At 40.8% G+C, this 20351-nt stretch overlaps 1 protein-coding gene across 1 annotated transcript in view; it reads right to left on the bottom strand.

The window, feature by feature from the left end:
- Nucleotides 1–1870, bottom strand: part of LOC137618954 (uncharacterized) — a 6143-nt gene extending 4273 nt beyond the window's left edge. The window contains exon 1 of the mRNA XM_068349156.1: nt 1867–1870. Coding sequence (XP_068205257.1) covers nt 1867–1870 — 4 coding nt within the window. The remainder of the gene's footprint in view (nt 1–1866) is intronic.
- Nucleotides 1871–20351: the final 18481 nt, after the last annotated feature.

Raw genomic sequence — 20351 nt, 5'->3', positions numbered from 1 at the left:
ACACAGTTTTCTTTCGATTTCTGTCTTCCCTTTCAATGGGGACTAAAAGAAATCTAATACTATGTCATTCCTTTATCTAAGTCCATATGTTAATGAATGTTGCATTTTTAATCCTTCTTATTCTATAATGACCTTTGGTCTTTTTCTAATTAGGTTTGAGGGGAAAGATCTGTTCTTCTTCTCTGTTATAAGATGTCATAAAAACAGTTATACTTACGAAAACTATCTCAGATATTTAATATTAGGCTACATTTAAAGGGAGAAAGGAAAGATAGCGAGTAGTCGAAAACTATAGCAATTATAAATTATTTTCCTCCTTATTTGTAGTGGCAATTTAGTTAGATTAAGAGAGAGAGAGAGAGAGAGAGAGAGAGAGAGAGAGAGAGAGAGAGAGAGAGAGAGAGAGAGAGTGGAAATTATGAACAGCAAATGGTTTTGTTTGCTATTTTTGTTTCTTCCGTAGGTTCTGAATGATGCTTATATAAGTACCAAGAGCATTCTTACAGCTCCTGGTAAAACAAACTCCAAAGAAATCCTATGGTCTGGAATGAAAAACTGAATACATACAAAAGAATAAAGTGGTATTCATTGAATGTGACAGTCAACAATTCTAGGTAATCACGCCTGTAAATAGGTACAGAAATATTGGTAATTACAAGCTAAAATTAATGAGGTACGTAAATTAATGAGTTATTTAAACACGAATCAGTCAGTTTAAACATTCAATGTTGCATTACTGTTTGGAACAGAAAGCAACACACTAACCCCTTTGACTAATCATTGGTATTTTGCATAGCTAACACGCACATACCAGAGCTCAAGAACACCTTCAGGGTATAACTTTCTGGTTAAAAATGCTTGGTTATAGATTTGCCTTTGTTCGTTAAAGGATGCCACAAATATTACGCCCAAATACACCTCTTTGTCTATCAAATTAGGGACTTAATCATTCTCCAAAATGGCCAGTGTGCCAGTTTTATGGACGACATGACCAAATGCTCAGTAGTATCCTCTTCCTCCCTATACAAAACTCAAAGGGTATCTTTATCATTTCTGTTTCTATAATTTTCTTTTAATTCATGAATATTAGTGTCGCATTAGTGCCAAGTTCACCTATGCAATCTCTTCGGCCATTACTATTCACAAACCTCAGTTTGGTCATCTCTGCTTTTCTTGCTTCTATTTTTCTTTCAATTTCATTTGCCCGTTACTTTTTGTTTCTTTTTAAATTTATTGTTTTTTATACTTTCTTACTTCTTCAATTTTAATATAATATTCATCGCATTTTCTTTAATACTTTTTCCCAACAATCCCCATATGGTTCTCTTATTTGATCTTCCACTACTTTCTCAAGTAGCCATTTGTCATCTGATGTTATGAAATAACATCACATTTTTCATACTATATTCTATTTTCAACTGGCCGTATTCCTATTTCTGCTATTAGCCCCCAGTATGGTGTAGTAGAAACCTGTTTAAACATTCCTTTCATAATTTTGTACTGTTTACTCTCTAGTTCTTTCATTTCTTTTTCTTTTATTACACCCCATGTCTAAATATTCCCAAACATTGTAGGTATTACTACTGTATCATAGATCTTTATTCTCACTAACAATGCCAAATCTCCTACTCTGTTACTGTCTCCATACTTCCTAACTTCCTGTACCATGTAGCCTATTCTATTATTGCTTCCCTTTTGCTTATGATGAGACTTTGGTTTCCTTTATCCTAGTGCTATTCTTCTGATTATTTATATTTCTTAACTGTTTTATCTTTCGGGGTTTCTTAAAACCTCGTCCTTTTAGTTCAATGGTTGATTTGTTTGTGGTGGAAATTGGGAGAAACAAAAATCCATAAAAGGACTCACTCATATCTTATACATGCAAAACAATACATCTCTCTGAAGTGCAAAGAATGTACAGATATAATTGTGTACGTTTGGTGGTACATATCTGTTTAAGCTTAATTCTAAAAGCTTTTTGTTGTCTTATAAATAGGAAGAATGAGTCTACAAAATGAAGAGAAATTAGTTGAGGGAAAACTTAATCAGGATTAATGGATGTGATGGCCATTGAATTTTGCTTCATCACAACGATGTTGTCAACACATTTTATATCGTCTGGTCTTTGAGAAATGATAACAAGTGAAGCAGATGTCTGCGTTGACATTAATAATGCTATGATGTTATGAAACCCAAGAGACGATATACCATGTCCCATATTTGTTGTTAAAGTTTCCTTAACAACTAAGTAACGAAGCCAGATTTGGTTTACAGTGAATGTTGTTATGTATTATTGTAATGATGTACTGTATTACCTCAAATGTTACGTGTATTGAGCGCAACATTGCATCATATTGCATTGATAAAACATGTTTAGGATTGTACATAACTGAAATAATGTATTTTGATATTAGGGTTCAAGCATTTATTGATTACCTCAGAGATAGGATTTGATTCTTTCTACTTTTGTACTGCAGTAGGATTTAAGTCTTTTGAGAGCGATGCTCTTATGTATGTTATGAGTTTTTGGTTTTAAAGATTGTTTACGAGATACTTGACGGTCAGTTGGGAGTTGTTTGTTGGAAGCCCAGAGCCAAGAGCAATGTAGCCTCATATCATACATTAAAGGGTTATGTATACACCTTCGTTTGATTCAACATTTCAACAATAAGAAATTGACATCACAGATGGGATACCCCTGGATAATTACTAATAATTATTCACTCATTTACAAGTGAGTAATATGCTGAAATCAACAGATGATCAATCAACATAAATTATAAAATTGGCGATGACCTGATGACGAATACACTAGAGATCATAGAGCAGCAGAAGAAAAATTTATTGCAAGAAAACCAGAAGAAAAAGGCCAATGAGTATTTCTTATGCAGCCGACCAGAAGAATTTCATCAAACACTAGCAAACAAAAAAAGAAAACAAAGTGAATTCTAAAGTTGGGTAGTATACAAAAAAAAAAAGGTAGGAAGTTACAAGGTGACTTTAGAACAGTAGCCTAACCTATTCAAGGTATCAAGGTAAGCAGTCAAAATGCCTCTTGACATTGAACATCCTGAACGATTTAGCATCACAGCTGAACCCAATTCTGTGGCAACAAGATGGTAACAGTGGTGTGAGGAATTTAGGATTTATTTAGAAGCATTTGGGAATATGATGGATGCCCAAAAGAAGGCATTATTACTTCATACAGCAGGTAGAGAAGTTCGGGAAGTGTTTAAGTCATTGCAGCCTACAGATAACACAAGTGAAGCTGCAACCACATATTTTGCTCCTCAGGTCAATAATTTTTTTGAAAGGTATCAATTTACAGCACAGGCATATCAGAAAGAGAATGATAGTTTAGATGCATTTGTGACTAGACTAAAGAATTTAGCTGTTTCACGTGAATTTCTAGAATTAGGAAATGTTACCATAGATTAAGTTATTGCACATATCACATCACAAGAGCTGAGAAATAAATTATTGCAAGACAAAGTCATTTATAATAGGCAGAGCTTTATAAACCTCAAATAGGCAAAGTAACATAATAGGTAGTTCTACAATTAATAGAATGGAATATTCTAAAATTAGTACAATAGGTTCCAAATGGAAAAACAATGAGAATCAGAGAAGGAATGTATCAAAGCCTAGTCATAGAAAAGTGCCTAACACAAATGTTCATAAATATCAGAATCAGGTCTATACACAGAAACAACAGGAAAAACCCAAGTGTTATAGGTGTGGTAAAACTGATCATCTTGCATACGAAGCAAAGAAATACCCAGCTACTGGACAAACATGCCAAAATTTTAGAAATAAGGGTCATTTTGCAACTGCTTGTAGACTTCCTAAACAGTACGCAAAGAACCCGACTATTGTCAATATTAAGGACTTTAAATAGCTAATTATTAAAAAGTTTGCGTTTGCAAGTTATAACAAACAACAGAGCAAGTTATTATCAATACAGGGCCAAATAATAGTACAGTAACTAGGGACCTTGAAAAGCAATTATCACCATTCAAATAGCAATACTTTTTTAAAGATTTTACTATGGTTAAGTAATGATAATGATCATTGGTTAGCATAGAAACAATCGAGGTACAGCTTATTCGGACGATGGCTGATTCGGACCAGGCTGATTCGAATATTTTTCTGGGTCTTTTGGACCTGTATTAAGGCTGATTTGGACCTTCATGGTTGGTTGATTCGGACCTTATATAAGCACCTGTTACTGAACGTACATTTAATGAAAAGTTAAAGCAAAAGTTATCAGTGTTAAGAAACTTTGGCCTTTGTAGATGAGGAAAAATAACCCAACACAACCCAAAGTAACTCATGCTTTACTCCATTAACACAACTATGTTCCCCAGTGAGAAGCCTTTTGATGTGAAACTTTCTTTCATTACATTAAAGAGATCGGTAGCAGAATCATCCTGAGGTTCAACTAAATCCACAAATTAGTTTTCTAGCTTACATTTATCAAAATATTGTTCCAATATACATAGTTGTTTTGTAGTAATACGATCTGTTGTTTCATTTTTTATTACGGAAAAGAGCCTCTTTCTCAATATTCCAAACAATTCTCTGCCAATTTTTCCTCAAATACTTGTCTAATTATGTTATAAAACATAATAAACAGAGAAGCCAGACTGATAAAAGGTGTCCCACCCCTAGAAAGGATCACACTTATACAAATTGATTTACAATGGCTGCGTATCACAGTCAGAATTGAGTTTAAAATATGTACAATATTATTCATCAAGTTATCAGAACCCGAGGTCATAAGTATCTAAGAGAATTGATACATATTGTGTAGCCAACAAATCGTGTTGAAACAAAACTAGTTACAGATTGTTTCAAATTATTGGAGCACTGATGTGTCTGCTGTGGGCTCTAGAGCCTTTAAATGTACGCCCCTGAGACTATACAATAAGCTCCCACTAGACACCTAAAAACTGAAGATATTATTAAGGCTTTCTAGAGGAAACTAAGACTTTCTTGTTTTCTAAGTACTTTGATAGTGTTGATTTGACAATAAACGAGCAAGATGTGGTGTGAAATGCTGAATGCCTAGGAATGTACATGATAAAATGACTGTGGAGGTCCTAATGTAGGGTTCCCGTACTTTATGGGATCAGCCCTTAAAATAAAGTATAATGCGTAATCCTTTGTTTTTGTTAATCGTTAAGATTTTGTTAATCACCCAGCGTTAGGAAATAAACTTAATGTATATCCATATTGAATGGAGTATATTTTGGCTTGATTACCCTAAAATTACCCTAATAATGGCATCACCCCAAACTCTACCCTAAAGAGGTCCCAATTACCCTAGTTTAGGGTAATAATTCCTTAAGCGGAAGCCTTGGTTATAAGCCTCTTTATGTCAAAACGGATTTTGAGGGAAGCGAGAAATCTATTTTTGGGTGAGATAGCCATGACGTCCTGATGGAAGGTTCCTTCAGTAGCTTCCTGAGGGTATAGATGACTACAGTAGATATTCCCAGAGACTCAAACTAAAGGTTTCACAGAATTTTAACTTCTGGCGCGAGTACCCATAAGGTTTCTCTTTAGGATATCGTATAATAACAGGGGATGTATGCTTGACACGCAACATAGCTATCTGCACCCCACATAACGTTTACGCTTCGAGGGGGAAATGTGGCAAGAATCAGGAGGAGCCGTTACAAAACTCTCCTCCTGCGTTACTGTTACGGTACCTAGCGATGTAAACAAACGGCCGCCATAGCTGGCCACCATCTTGGTTTACGTCACATCCGCGCGCTTCATTCCTGATTCTATCTAGCGTATCAGTCAGCCTCCATGATACAATAAAAAAGGGAGGGGCCTGACGGGCCAGAATAGAGAATGAGGGTGGGTCCATCAGGACGTCATGGCTATCTCACCCAAAAATAGATTTTTCGTTTAGCTCAAAATCCGTTTTTTGGCTCAAGCCATGACGTCCTGATGGAAGTTCTTCGAAGATAGACCTTTAAAATCTGTACTGGGCATAGAGAGACATCTTCCTTCAAAGGGCAGATTCTCCATGGGCCCCACCTCTTAGTAGGGAATTAATTCTTAACGAGAAACGTTGGGTCAGGGAAGAGGGTAAGTTCCCCTGTTTCAGCGAACTGTATCTGGCCCTCTTCTCTAGATAAAGTCACTATTTCACTGACTCATGCTCCTGAGGCGAGAGCAAATAGGAAAATCACTTTTTGAGTCAAGTCTTTCAGAGGGCAAGATTAATTGTCCAGGCTAGAGGCAATATGGAGCACCTTATCCAGAGACCAGGAGATGGGTCTTGGTGGAGGTGCAGGACGGAGTCTAGCACATGCCTTCGGAAGTTTGTTAAAGATTTTGTTGGATAGGTCTATCTGGAAGGCATACAGTAGTGGTCTTGTCACAGCCGATTTACAAGTGGAAATCGTATTGGCTGCTAAGCTTTGTCCATGAAGGTGAATGAAGAAGGACATACATAAATCTATGGTTATTTCCGTAGGATTCTTTGCCTTGACGAAGGACACCCACTTCTTCCAGGATGACTCATATTGCCTTCTGGTAGAATTTGTTTTGTATTCCTCTAGGATGTCTAAACATTTCTTCGAGATTCCAAACCTTTTCTTCACGGATAGGGAGTGAAAATCATGAGATGAAGGTCTCGGGTTTTCTTTGATGAAGCGAAGACAGTCGACTTCTGAGCCTTGCTTTGAGAGAACTGGGTCTGGCAGAGGGATCAGCTTGGGCTGTAGCTCCAGGACTAGAGGGAACCAGTTGCTCCGGGGCCACTTGGGAGCCACTAGGGCTGTTGTTCCCTTGAAGGTTTTCAGTTTGAAGAGGACTTTCAGCAGAAGGTTGGGTGGAGGGAACAGGTAAATTTAGGACAATCTGTTCCAATCCAGAGACATGGCGTCCACCGCTTCCGCTTTGGTGTCCTTTTATGGAGTCACGTACAGAGGAAGTTGGTTGTTGTCGCTCATCGCAAAGAGGTCGATCTGCAGTTCCGAGACTTGACGGGAAATGAAAGAGAATGATCTTGCGTCTAGGGACCATTCCGACTCTATGGGGCTTGTCATCAATAGAGCGTCCGCCGTCAAATTGCGGAATCCTTGTAGGTGAACTGCTGAGAGGTGCCATCTCTTCCTGTCCGCTAGGCGGAAGATGGGTAACAGCACCTGGTTGAGTTGGGGCGATTGTGAGCCCTGAGAGTTGAGACATCTGACCACAACGGCGCTGTCCAGAGTGAGACGGATGTGGATTGAAGGACGAGGAGACAGTTTCTTCAGAGTGAAAAGAACCGCCATGGCCTCACAGATGTTGATGTGAAACGTCGTGAATAGGGGAGACCATGTCCTTGAACTTGTCGCTGGTGGGAGTGGCCTCCCCATCCTTATAGTGAGGCATCCGTGTGGAAGATGACCGACGGAGGTGGTGGTGGAAGAGGAACTGATCTTTTCAGGGTCTTTGCCTCTGACCACGGCTTGAGGAGTGAGTGAAGCCTGGTTGGCAGAGGTCTCTTGAGATCTCTTCGAGCGATGGATGCGTTTCGTCTCCAGAATCCCGATGGATCTTTTAGCTGTGCTTGTAGCACTGGGTCTGTCACTGAGGCGAACTGGAGGGAGCCGAGCACTCGTTCCTGTTGTCGTCTTGAAATCCGTTGGGATTTTAGACGTCTCTTGACAGATCCGGCTATTTCCTTCCTTTTCTTCAGAGGGATGGAAAGACGGTGTGACTGAAGGTTCCATTGGATTCCCAACCATTGAAACTTCTGAGCTGGAGACAGTCGAGACATTTTGGTGTTGATTTTGAAAACCAGATGTTCCAGGAACTGGGTCACCTTTCTGCAGGCACACGAGCATTTTTCTGAGGATGTCTCCCAGACCAGCCAATCGTCTAGGTAAGCCATCACCTGGACGCCTTGAAGGCGTAGCTGTTGGAGGATCATGTTTGCGAGCTTCGTGAAGATTCTTGGGGCCACGTTGAGTCCGAAGGGCATAGCCCTGAAGGCGTATTGTCTTCTTTGAAGCTTGAATCCTAAGTAGGAGGAAGCCTGGTGATTCATTGGAATGTGCCAGTATGTGTCCGCCACGTCTATTGAGACCGTGTACGCCTTGTGAGGCAGTAGGGCTCTTATCTGTTGAAGAGTCAGCATCTTGAATGACTCTGAGTTTGTCTGAGTCTCTCTTGGGAACACAAAACAGTCTTCCCTGGAATCTCTTGGACTTTACCCTCTTGATCACCTTCTTGTTCAAGAGTTCTCGGACATATTCTTCCAGGATGGGGGTTGAGGGTTGGAAGAATTCGTGGAAGACTGGAGGTGGTTTTATCCAGCTCCACCCTAGTCCCTTCTTGACGATGCTGTGGGCCCAAGGATCGAAGGTCCAACGATCTTGGAAGAGGCGGAGTCTTCCTCCCACCGGAAGCACTTCATTGCTTCTGGTTTCCCGAGGGTTTACCACCTTGACCGCTTGCTCCCCTTCCTCCTCTCCCTCTGGATGGGCGTTGAGAGGAGTTCTTGCCGGAGCCTCTACCTTTGGGGCGAAAGGTAGTGGACTGCCTTTCATAGGCAGGGGTGAAAACTGGTGACTGGGCCACCACCGGCTGAGGGACCAACTGAAATGTCTGCTGTGGTTGAGCCACTATCTGGGGAGTAGCGGTTGCCGGAAACTGCCGTTTGGCCTGACGCGGCAGGGGTCAGGGCTTTTTGGACTTCATCTTAGGCTGTGGACCCTCATCCTGAGAAGATATCCTCTTTCGGGACATGCCCCACTTATTGATAAGGTTCCGATTCTCATTGGTAGCTTTGTCCGCAATCTCTTTCACCAGGTCTACTGGAAAGAGGTATTTGCCCCAGATGGTGGAGGAAATCAGTTTCTGGGATTCATGTTTAACGGTGGCGTCCTCAAACACGAACTCTCTACAGGCTCTTCGGGCCTTGATGAAGCTGTACAAGTCCTTCAGCAAGGTTGCAAGGTGGGTCTTTGCAAGAACCATGTAGTAGCCTGGGACCAGAATGTCCCTGGCCATTGTCTCAAGTTGTACATGAAGAGACAAAGAGGCGGCCAGCCTCTCTTTCGTGTCCTGTTCCCGACGCAAAAGGTAGTTGGGGAGCTTGGGGAGGTCTTCATTAAACTGACATCCAGTGACGTAAGCCTCCAGCTTTCCAACCGTGAAGGTAAGCTGGATGTCCTTCCAGCTTTTATCATAGGGAGGTAGGGCAAGGGAGAGAGGCCTACATTCCTCCAAGGTAGGGCAGAGTTTTTCTTCCTCCACCGCCTTTAACACGGAATTCAGGGCCTTTTCCACGAAGGGAAAGACCATGGTGGGAGGAGCAAGAAAAGACGGGTGCTTCTTGGAGTTGGTGTATCCTCTGCTCTTGAGACAGTCAGCCAGCATAGCTTGAACCTTTGCGTGGTCAAACACTATGACCTCCTTAGGCTCGGTCTCCTCCTTGGAGACTGGTTCGGACTTGAGACGGATGTAACAGTCCAGGTAGGCGTCGAAGCTAGGGTAGAACTCCACCTCTTCGAGGGGGACGGCACCTACCTTATCATTGATGAAAATGCGTCTGGTCGTGATTGGCATGTGTTTTGCATGCCTCCAGGGATTGGTCACTGAACAGGGTGGAAGATCTTTGACGGAGATCTTCTTCGGGTGCTTCTTCAATGTCAGAAGCTCCCTCTTGAGGTCCACATGCCCCTTGCGGAACTTCTGGTCCAGGAATGCCACCAGAGCTTTGATGGTATCCTGGGTGCCCGGTACCACAGGTATCGGGGTGGCAGATGTAGAGGGGACATGTTCAGAGACCACGACGGAAGTCACGGAGGGCGCACGGGCAACCTCGTCCTCAAAATCACGGGTCTCCACCAGATCCTCTTCCTCTTCTTGATCCTACGTCATGAAGGTCCTTTCCCGTATTTTCGAACCCATCCGACATCCTATCCACCTTGTCGAGATGACAACCTTGGAGAGCGGCCGCAACATCCGGTTCGACCGTTAGTTGGACGCAGGGGATCTCATCCTTAGGGATAACGGCATCAGCAGATGCCTTAGGGAAGAGCTTGGCTCTCATCTTATTGCTTGGGAGATAAGGCCCTGTGGAGATCTTCTGAAACCCGCGCACCCACTTGCACAGTTTCTCTTGGGCATTATCCCTAGCCTCTGCTGACGGAGGGTTGTCAAACGCCTCATCAAGCAGACCCTTGCAGACATTACAGGCCTGCGGATCCCAATAGTGAAGGTTTCCCTTTGTGATGGAACAGCTAGCGTGGGTCCGGCACGCCAGGTGGCCGTGGAAGTTAGGGTGACGAATGCCACAGAAGGCGCTCTCACACTTTACATACTCCTCCTGTAAAAGAAAGAGGAAATGAGTATTAGGAAGTCAATACAAACATGACTTAGATTAATCTTAGATTTGAATAAGGCACTAAACTTACAATATAAGATTCCAGTGTGTATAGGCTTATGATAGGTAGGCCGGAAAGGAGGTAGGAAAGACACATATTTGTGCATCCCGCCGAGCCAATTGCAGCGACCCCATACTGTAACTAATTCAAGAGGACCGTCATGGGCCCTAGGGGAAGGAAGAACCTCCGTACTGGAAGAGCTAAGCTTAGGCTTCCTCTAGGGAATTAGGTACAGTAAGACGGGGAAGCTGAATTCATTCAATGTATAAGAAAAAGGGGGATAAGCTAAGCCCCATTATCAGATTAGGTCCCGGCAAGAGACTGCACATGTAAGCACAGAATATGCTGGAATTTTTTTTTCTTTTTTTTTACTGTCCAACTATACATAATAGTTTTCAGTCTAGGGTATAACTATACCATAGGTGTACTGGCTATTATCCATAGCTGCACAATATTAGCTGCCGGCAGGAGGGAGGAGTCACTGTCCACTGTAACGCCAGGATTGGTGGCGCCAGCAGCCGCGGAGGCTCGACTGGCGCCGGCAGGTCCTCATCAAGGATGGACCCTTCCCAGTCATCAGTATATGTGGCAGAGAGAGACGGTGACACCTTAGGTGATGGCAGATCGCCGGTAAGCCGGCGGCTCCCGGCAGCCGGCGACGGTAACCGAGTCTGACATCATTCAATGACACAGGTAGGGCACCGAAGATTCTGATGGCTGGGGCTGGCCGAGTAGGGGGTTGGGGGGGCCGCAGTGGACCGGCACTAAGAGAGAGAGGGATAGGATAGGAGGAGAGAAAGGGAAGGGTAACACCCAGTACCTAATCCAATCTTCCTCCGGAAGGAGTGTTCAAATGAAAGGGAGGGGTTCTACCTTTCATACGGCGGCAAAGAGCCGGCAGTCGGCTATGTTGCCAGTGGCAGCCCAAGGGAGGGACGAAGAACAATCAAAGAGGGGAGGTCCTCCGCCGGCAGACAGACCGACGAATGCTAGCCCATAGCTCGGCTATATGCGGGCAGCATACCATTACTGACTAACCAACGAAAGGACCGAGCCGAACCGGCAAACCCACCGCCACTCGGTGGGGTTGTAGGACGGTGGACAGGGGTGTGAAGGCTAAGCCAACACCAAAGGGATAGAGGGGGAGGGGAGAGAGTCCTGACAGGGGTGTATAGGGGGAGCATAGTTCCCACCAACACTGCCAGAGGGGGGGAGATTGTGTTCATGGCTAGCCTCTCTAGGTAGGAAGAGTCCATTCTCCTGCCTAGGGTAGGTTAGCACAGAGTAGGTACAGCACTAATGTCCTGTCCTAAACTATAAAGAAGCAGAATCCTAAAGACTGCGTAACCTAGGCAAGGTGAGCGAGTCTCCTAGACCAGGAAGGGCAGGGGGAGGACGGGACTTAACCCAACCAAGTGTGGACTAGGGGGGAGGGCAGAGCCCCACCACCATCACCCTCCAGCAAGGACCCGAAGGAGAGTACATTCTCCTAATGGGGGGGCTGGGGGACGAACGACTGGTACTCTGAGGTTCAGTCCCAATCTCAAAGCACATGAACTATGGCAAGGAGTGGGGTAGGAAAAATCCTAGCCTACCCATACCCGAAAGCATATCGAGGTAAGGAGGGGTTGGATGTAGCCTAGGCTACCTCAGAGGGAGGAGATTACCTTAGGAAAGGTAACTCGGGAGGTAAGGGAGTATACAATAGCCCCAGCGTTAGGTTAGGGGCAAGGGAGACGACTACCAATATCACCGAAACCCATTGTATACTCCCTAGAAGGCAAAATAACATCTGTGCAATCACTGAATCTTGTTTGTATAAATACCTATATCTTCCTTATAAAATAACACTAGGAACACTTATTATATCATGCAAGAAGTAAACATGAACACTAGGCTATCGAGCCTAGGGGCTAGGGTAGCAATCTATCATAGGGTAGGCTAACATAGTTGCCTAAACGAATACTAACGCATAATATAGCTAATTCCTAGCAATGAAGACTAAATAACTAATGAATATATTAGTTATAAGACCGGGAAGGTTGCTCTGGCTAACTAAATAAAGAATGCGAGGCGAGCAACAGCGTCGAAACATGACGCCTCCGGTCGGGGCACTGCTCAGCCGCAAAACACAAAAATTAAAGATAAAAAGTCGTTACTTTACGGCTGGAGCTTTTTTATACAATACAAGAATATGATACTCAACTTTCCAGAAGAAGGCGAGGCTGAAGATTGCAACATGATGCAATTAAATAGCGAACACTGGGAAAAACACTCTGCTCAGGTACGCTACAGAAACAGGAATGAAGCGCACGGATGTGACGTAAACCAAGATGGCGGCCAGCTATGGCGGCCGTTTGTTTACATTGCTAAGTACCGTAACAGTAACGCAGGAGGAGAGTTTTGAAACGGCTCCTCCTGATACTTGCCATACTTCCCCCTCGAAGCGTAAACGCTATGTGGGGTGCAGATAGCAATGTGGCGTGTCAAGCATACGTCCCCTATTATTATACGATATCCTAAAGGGATACATTAAGGGTACTCGCTCCAGAAGTTAGAATTCTGTGAAACTTTTATTTCAATTCTCTGGGAATATCTACTGTAGTCATATATACCCTCAGGAAGCTACTGAAGGAACCTTCCATCAGGACGTCATGGCTTGAGCCCAAAAAGGTAACTTTGTGTTTGTGTTCAAATCATTCAAAACCTCCTAGCAAATGGTCTGAATGAGCCTTACTAATTATACGAATCAGTCTAAATACTTGGTCTAAATCAGTCAAGAGTTAGGTCCGAATCTGATCAGAATCAGCCACTCTCAAAATCAGCCGGCATTCAAAACAATCATTAGCTTGAGTAAACCTTATTCCTACAATCCCAGTTTTAATCATGAAAACTAAACGTAACTGTTGTGAGGTTTCTTTATTTCAAATGTGTCAGAATTGTTACAGTATATTGGGCTACAATGAAAATCATGGAAGTTGTGTTTTGTGAAACCAAATTGTACGCTCCAAACAGCAGGCCATCTTATGTGATCTATGTGAAAGATGGACTCACAAGACATGCGCAAGAGTTAAATGGCTTTTTCATTTTACTGTTGTTATTTTTTTTTCAACTATACTCACTATGCAGACACTATATTAAGGTCTTATTTCTACCTGTATGTATGTATGTATGTATGTATGTATGTAATAAAAATATGACAAAATACGATTGCAATGTTTTCTCTTCTTAAGTAAACCATAAGTACATTTAGTTTTGAGCAAACAGTTTTAGACATGAAAAAGTAACGGAAACAATTAAAAAATAAGTGATATTGTTGGTATACATACACATATACTAAAATAATTACTTAAATTCGAATGTTCTTATTAGTGATATAAGCCCTATGTATGTTACACAATTGCATTATACAGAGGAAATATTTGCATCCAGCTGATAAAACAGAGAAAAACACTGCGATGAACATTTACATATACGAATTGAGTATCTCAATGCAGTTTCAAAACATACAACAATAGAAAAAAAATACATATCTGTATAGGTTAAGAAACAACCGAAAACAAAGTTAAGAAATGACCAAATTCTCAGATACAAAATAACTACAGTCAAACTCTTCCGCTAGTACTGATCGGATACGAAACGACCATACATATACGTTTATGATATGGCAAAGTTACAAAACTACAATAATCTGCAGAAACCCTAACCTAAATTAACCTAAACCCTTATACCTTCTTCTAAATTAGCAAACATCTTAGTATATTTGAGCTGCAAATATCATAGTAACTTTGAGCGGTGCATTGGTAAATATATACCAACCTACCTAAGCATGCAATTACAGTACTTTTAAGATAAACCATATTTGCTGCAGAAGTCTTTGCAGGTGAGAAGTTAAGTTCATTCTGCCCTCACAGCTGCTGTAAACATTTACTGGTTAATACTTCAAATCATCAAAATTTAACGTTGTCATCATGACTCGCCATTCAAATTAAGAATGTTACTAAACAGATTAAAGCAAGGTGCACCCAAACCTAATTTCCCATTGAAACATCTAAATATTTTGATGGAACCTGGAAGGTTTGAAGATTGGCGGACACGGGCTAGCATAGGCGCTAATTTGTCCTATCAAAGTAATATTTGTTAACACAAAATAGCCCACCCTCAGTAATCTGTACCAGCATGATCATGTCATTAAATAATACAATCAGAGATTGGGTAGATATGTGTATGTATATGGTTTTAATCCACGTTAATAGTACTTTTTGAGAATTTTAACATAAGTAATCTTGTACTAACCAATTGACTGTCAACCAGGCAACTTTTCCAGAAATGCTTTGATATTCTGTAAAGAAAAAATCTTCTAGGTAATATTCCCCAAATAATGGAACCTGCAAAGTTAATATAGGTAGTAGGTTGGACAGGGCACTAGCCACCCTTCAAGATACTACTGCTAGAGTTATGGGTATCCTTTGACTGGCCAAACAGTACTTCATTAGACCCTTCTCTCTGGTTACGGCTCACTTTCCGTTTGCCTACACATACACGAAATATTCTGGCCTATTCATTAAAGATACTCCTCTGTCCTCATACAAATGACAACACTAAGATTACCAAACAATTCTTCTTCACCCAAGGGGTTCACTGTATTTCTTCAGTGTCTACTTTTCTCTTGCTAAGGGTAGAAGGGATTCTTTAGCTATGGTAAGCAGCTCTCCTAGGAGGACACTCCAAGATCAAACCATTGTTCTCTAGTCTTGGGTAGTGCCATAGCCTCTGTACCATGGTCTTCTACTGTCTTGGGTTAGAGTTCCCTTACTTGAGGGTACACTCAGGCACACTATTCTATCTAATTTCTCTTCTTATTGTGTTAAAGTTTTTATAGTTTAAATAACAAATATTCATTTTAATGTTACTGTTCTTGTCGGGAATTTCGACCTGATCAATCGAAGTTCCCGCCATTTGACTCCGCCTACGTTGCATAAAATTGGAGGGAGAGGAGAGAACTCGCAGGCGAATGAATGTCGTTCAAGACGAGAATGTTTTAGAACCAAAAAGAGAAACCGCCTGGTACGGGAGGCGCTGAGACTAAAGAAATAAACCACTTGTAATTTAAGATAAAGAAAAATAACGTCATTCTATTATAACATGATAAAAAAATCCAATTTAGAAATTTAGGTTCAGGAAAAATTGCGGGAAAAGGTGACGTCGGAGGTTGCAGAGGCTCGCTCTGCCTCTTTGATCCGACGTCCCCAACCACAGTAAGTTCTTACAATTGTTCTCTCTCCCCACCCTAGTGTACCCAGGTCGGTTTCCATGTAGGTTTTGATAGAGTTATGTAAAGTTTGTATCTGTTAATATTTCATCGATCCTTGTGCCAGGGGATCAGTGTTATTGTGTAAAGTACGTCAAAAGTTCTCGGTAAGGCGTTTATCGAGATAACTTTATAAATGTTCAATTAATTTTGCTAAAATCTTGAGTCCGATGCGGACATAGTTTTTTTTTTCGGTCACGAACATGTTCTTTGAAGTCAAGTATCTCTTTGTATGTCAAGTAAAGGTTTATTTTTCATGTTTCTCGTATTAGATTATTATTTTCATAATAAATTTTGTTAAAATATAGCCGTATTCTACTTACTTCCCCAATGGTTTTGAGAATTTAGACCTTCAGACCTTGTGATCAGCCCAGCACATCGGGATATTTAGTATAAACCGGTGAAATTTCGCCACATTCGGTCCTTCGAACCGGTGTAACGGTCTGGTTTTCCCCCCGTCCGAAATTCCCCCCGGGGGAAATATGGCCCAGGATATATATCCCCCCGGGGGAACTTTGTCCCAGGATAATTTTCCCCCCTCTGGGCCAAGATTCCCCCTTTGCTTGGTGGAGGTAACCATTATTATTTTTTTTTTTTCGTTTGCCATGGAAATCAATTTCATTGGGATTTCATAGAAAAGCTGCACAAATTGCAAGACTATGAAGGGTTACATTTAGGCAATAAATTGAGGTCACAACATATTGCTTGGATAAAAAAGGACAATGAATTTTAAACGTGCTGCTCAGTTTCTTAGTGAATCCGTATCAAACCCCATGCAATATTGCTTAGAAAACAAACTTGCTGATTTCGAAGGATGTGAGGGAACAATCAAATTCTTTAGTATATATATCCTCAATTCAAGAAATTTGTGCAGACGTAACTATAAACCTCCAAATGCCAAGAAGAAAAAAAAATGCCGGTTTGTTTAAAGAATTTATGATGAAGGCTGATACTGTATTGGGATAGTCCAAGGGGTTGTGACCTGGGAAGGGGGTCCGGGGGCTTGCCCCCGGCTAGGGGCTGTGACCTGGGAAGGGGGTCCGGGGGCTTGCCCCCGGCTAGGGGTTGTGACCTGGGAACTACTAGGTTAGGTTAGGTGGGTTTGTTAGGTTCTGTACCATTTTAAAAATCTCAAATGTGTTAAATAATCATGTTTGGCCTATGTTCAGCCACTTACATGATCCATATGTTTTACCAACTGGTTACCTTGTTCTCATTTAGCATTTCTGACCATTATTATTGCTGTAAATCACTCGTTTATGACATTTCCCCACCCTAAAACCCCAGGTTTCCCATTCGGTTCCCCCATAATCTCTGGTAACACAACTGAATTGGTATCATCTCCTTTCTCATCCATAGTGCTTCTTAGCATCAAGTGTACTTTTTTATTTCATGCTGGACAGTACGAAAGAAGAGTAAGGTTTTCATTATATATATAATATATATATATATATATATATATATATATATATATATATATATATATATATATATATATATATATATATATATTTCCTAATATTTTGTCAAACTTACCGTTGATTATTTAATTCATCAAAATAGTTTCTCTGTATGGGAGGGTGGGGGAGAAATGGCCTAGGGGGGGAAAAATATCCTAGGGCTGAAATTCCCCCCGGGGGAATAACAGCCCAGGCTGCTTATCCCGGGGGGGAAATCGATCCTAGGCTAATTTTCCCGGGGGGAATTTCAGCCAGGGGGGAAAAATTTCCTGCTACACCGGATCACAAGCGCTTCTCAGAGCCGGACGGGACTAAATTAGAATATGAGCTTTTGAGGGTGGGAGAGAAGTAACAATTAAAGGTTCGTCTACGTCCCGATGTGCGATAGCCCACGTGGGTCAGTTTCTTTGAGTCCTTTCCTAACGTAAAGTTACCTTTCTTTCCTTGCTTTGCCAAACCCCCCTACACAACAAAACAAACTTTATCCTTATCATTCTTGTTTCTATAATTTTCTTTTAATTCTAGCATATTTAACCTTGTTTTCATGAATATTACTGCCTCATTAGTGTTAAGTTCTCCTATGTAATCTCTTTTACCATTACTATTCACAAACCTCAGTTTGGTCATCTCTGCTTTCTATTCTTCTAATTTTTTTTTTATTTCATTTGCCACAGAGAGAGAGAGAGAGAGAGAGAGAGAGAGAGAGAGAGAGAGAGAGAGAGAGAGAGAGAGAGAGAGAGAGAGAGACTTTTGCTTAACACCCTGCTTCTCATTGTATTATAAGAGACTCATGGATGGAATATGCGCAGTACACACACACACACACACAGACACACACACACAGACAAACACATACTTTTGCTTAACACTCTGCTTCCCTCATTTCAACTGAACATTTCTTTCTTATAATTTACGAGAATTGGAAACCGGTTTAGCTGTTTTACACAAATCTTATTCCATTGTTCTTATTCTTATTATTTATACTGATATATTAGAGCAACACTTTTAAATAGGTGTTTTCTTATTCAAATGAAAATAACTATTCCAGTAATCTATATCTAATTCATCTCCCTAAACAGAAGTATTTTCAACTTCAAATCTTCCACCTCTCAAATATGATAACAACAGATCCTAACAATAGCTACCAATATTTCGATTGCATTCAATCTTATAATTGTTGGGCCTATTCATATAATATCCAATGTAATAATTGGATATAAATTCAGGGACAATTATGATATCACACAATTATGTCATTAACCTTTTAACTGATACAAAGCCGGTGAAATTCTACAAAATATCATTTGTGTCATTTGGAATGTGTTTGCCCTGATGTTTCAGGAAGTAAGGTGTTGTCAGTAATTGGACTATTTTGATGAGCGCTGCAAGGAAAGCCATGTATTATTATTATTATTATTATTATTATTATTATTAGGATTCCCTTTTAGGGGAATGCTATTGTTTTTGGTATTATTATTATTATTCTTTCCGCACGTTTTTTTTTCGCAATAAATCTGAAATTATTATCATAGGTACCCTATGGTAAGAATATGCCATAGACCCAGTTTAAGTGACCTTGACCTACTTTTCAAGGTCACAGGGGCTTTTAAAGGCAAAATTTGAAAAATTTGAAATTGACATTAGGCCTAAAGTATAAGCCGTATGGTAAGGGCCTTATGGACAATGATACAGAGGTAAATCCCCAGATATTACCCTACTTTAATGCAAGTAGGTCAAGGTCAAGGTCGCTAATGGCCAAACCGGGTCAAAACAGGTATGTTTCCAAGACCTCAAAAACTGGAAGGCCCAGAGCCCTGATCTTAGTGGCATATGATGCCCTATATATTTATCTAAGGTTAGCTTAACTTTTGTAGCGACTGCTTAATTACTTTTTTTAATATATATTTTTTACTATTTTTGACATTGCAGAAATCCCGAGTTTGGCAATTTCTCCATGAAATACTGGTTTTTTGGTCATAGCATGCTATAGTAGACTACCCCAAACATATGCATAAAACCTCCAAATCAAATATCAAATTTGATCTTGATCCTCAATTTGACCTTGACCCTCATTTGCAAGGTTATATGGCTATTTCATGGAAAAAAATTTGACGTGGGCTAAAAGTGATGTTTTGTTGACTAAACGCCCCCCCCCCCCCCAACCCTCACGTCCCATTCGCACATGTTCTTTCCGAATATGGGGTCATATTTAACCCGTGACCCTCACATGACCTTGTAAGTTCCCATTGTCTTCAAGCTCAAAGATCAATTTCTCTATATTTTTCATTTTTGCCTATGTTTTACCTCCATATACCTGCTATTATACAGATAAATTGCTTTAGAATAGTTTGTTAACATAACTCAAAATTTAGTTAAGGGGTCATTAGGCCAATAAACCTTTACACAATATCTTTTACTGATTGACAAAAGCATTTCCACCCCTATTTTGAAGGGGAATCGTCTGCCACTGGTTTTACCCAGTCGCAGTCTAATTATTATGATTGTTATGATTATTATTATTATTGTTATGATGATTATTATTATTATTATTATTATTACTAGCCAAGTAACAACCCTAGTTGGAAAAGCAGTATGCTATAAGCCCAGTGGGGAAATGAATTAAAGAAATTTTGAGGGAAATGAAGAAACAGTCAGTGAGTCTCTAAGTTTAGTCCAATAAGAGAGAGAGAGAAGAAGAGAATTCAATTGTTCCTGAATATATTTGATGCAAAACCCGAGGGTCTAGTGGCAGTGACACTCAATCCTCCATCGAGAGAGACTGAGTTCGATTCCAGGATGAAGGAGGATGGATTCTACATTGCTTATTCTTCATTATGATTCATCATTCATGAATTTCAGTGGTATTTGTAATCATTATTCATTCCTGAAGTGCTACTGGGAATTAGTATTTGGCAGACGCATATATTCCGCATCCAGCTGTCTTTGACGTTATGATAATTAGACATAGAACGCCTTCGTAAAGTCATCTCTCTCTCTCTCTCTCTCTCTCTCTCTCTCTCTCTCTCTCTCTCTGTGTGTATGAGTGTGTGTTTCTCCGTTTATAAACCCTTAATTCAAAATCTTGACCGTTTGATATCGTTATAGTTCAAAACGACCATTTGTTGACAACTCGGAAACAATACATACTTATATGGTTCTTGTTTTTGCATTTATCATAGGTGA

The sequence above is a fragment of the Palaemon carinicauda genome, chromosome 25 (assembly GCF_036898095.1).
Source record: "Palaemon carinicauda isolate YSFRI2023 chromosome 25, ASM3689809v2, whole genome shotgun sequence".
NCBI lineage: Eukaryota > Metazoa > Arthropoda > Malacostraca > Decapoda > Palaemonidae > Palaemon > Palaemon carinicauda.
This window is presented reverse-complemented; position numbering and strand designations above follow the sequence as displayed.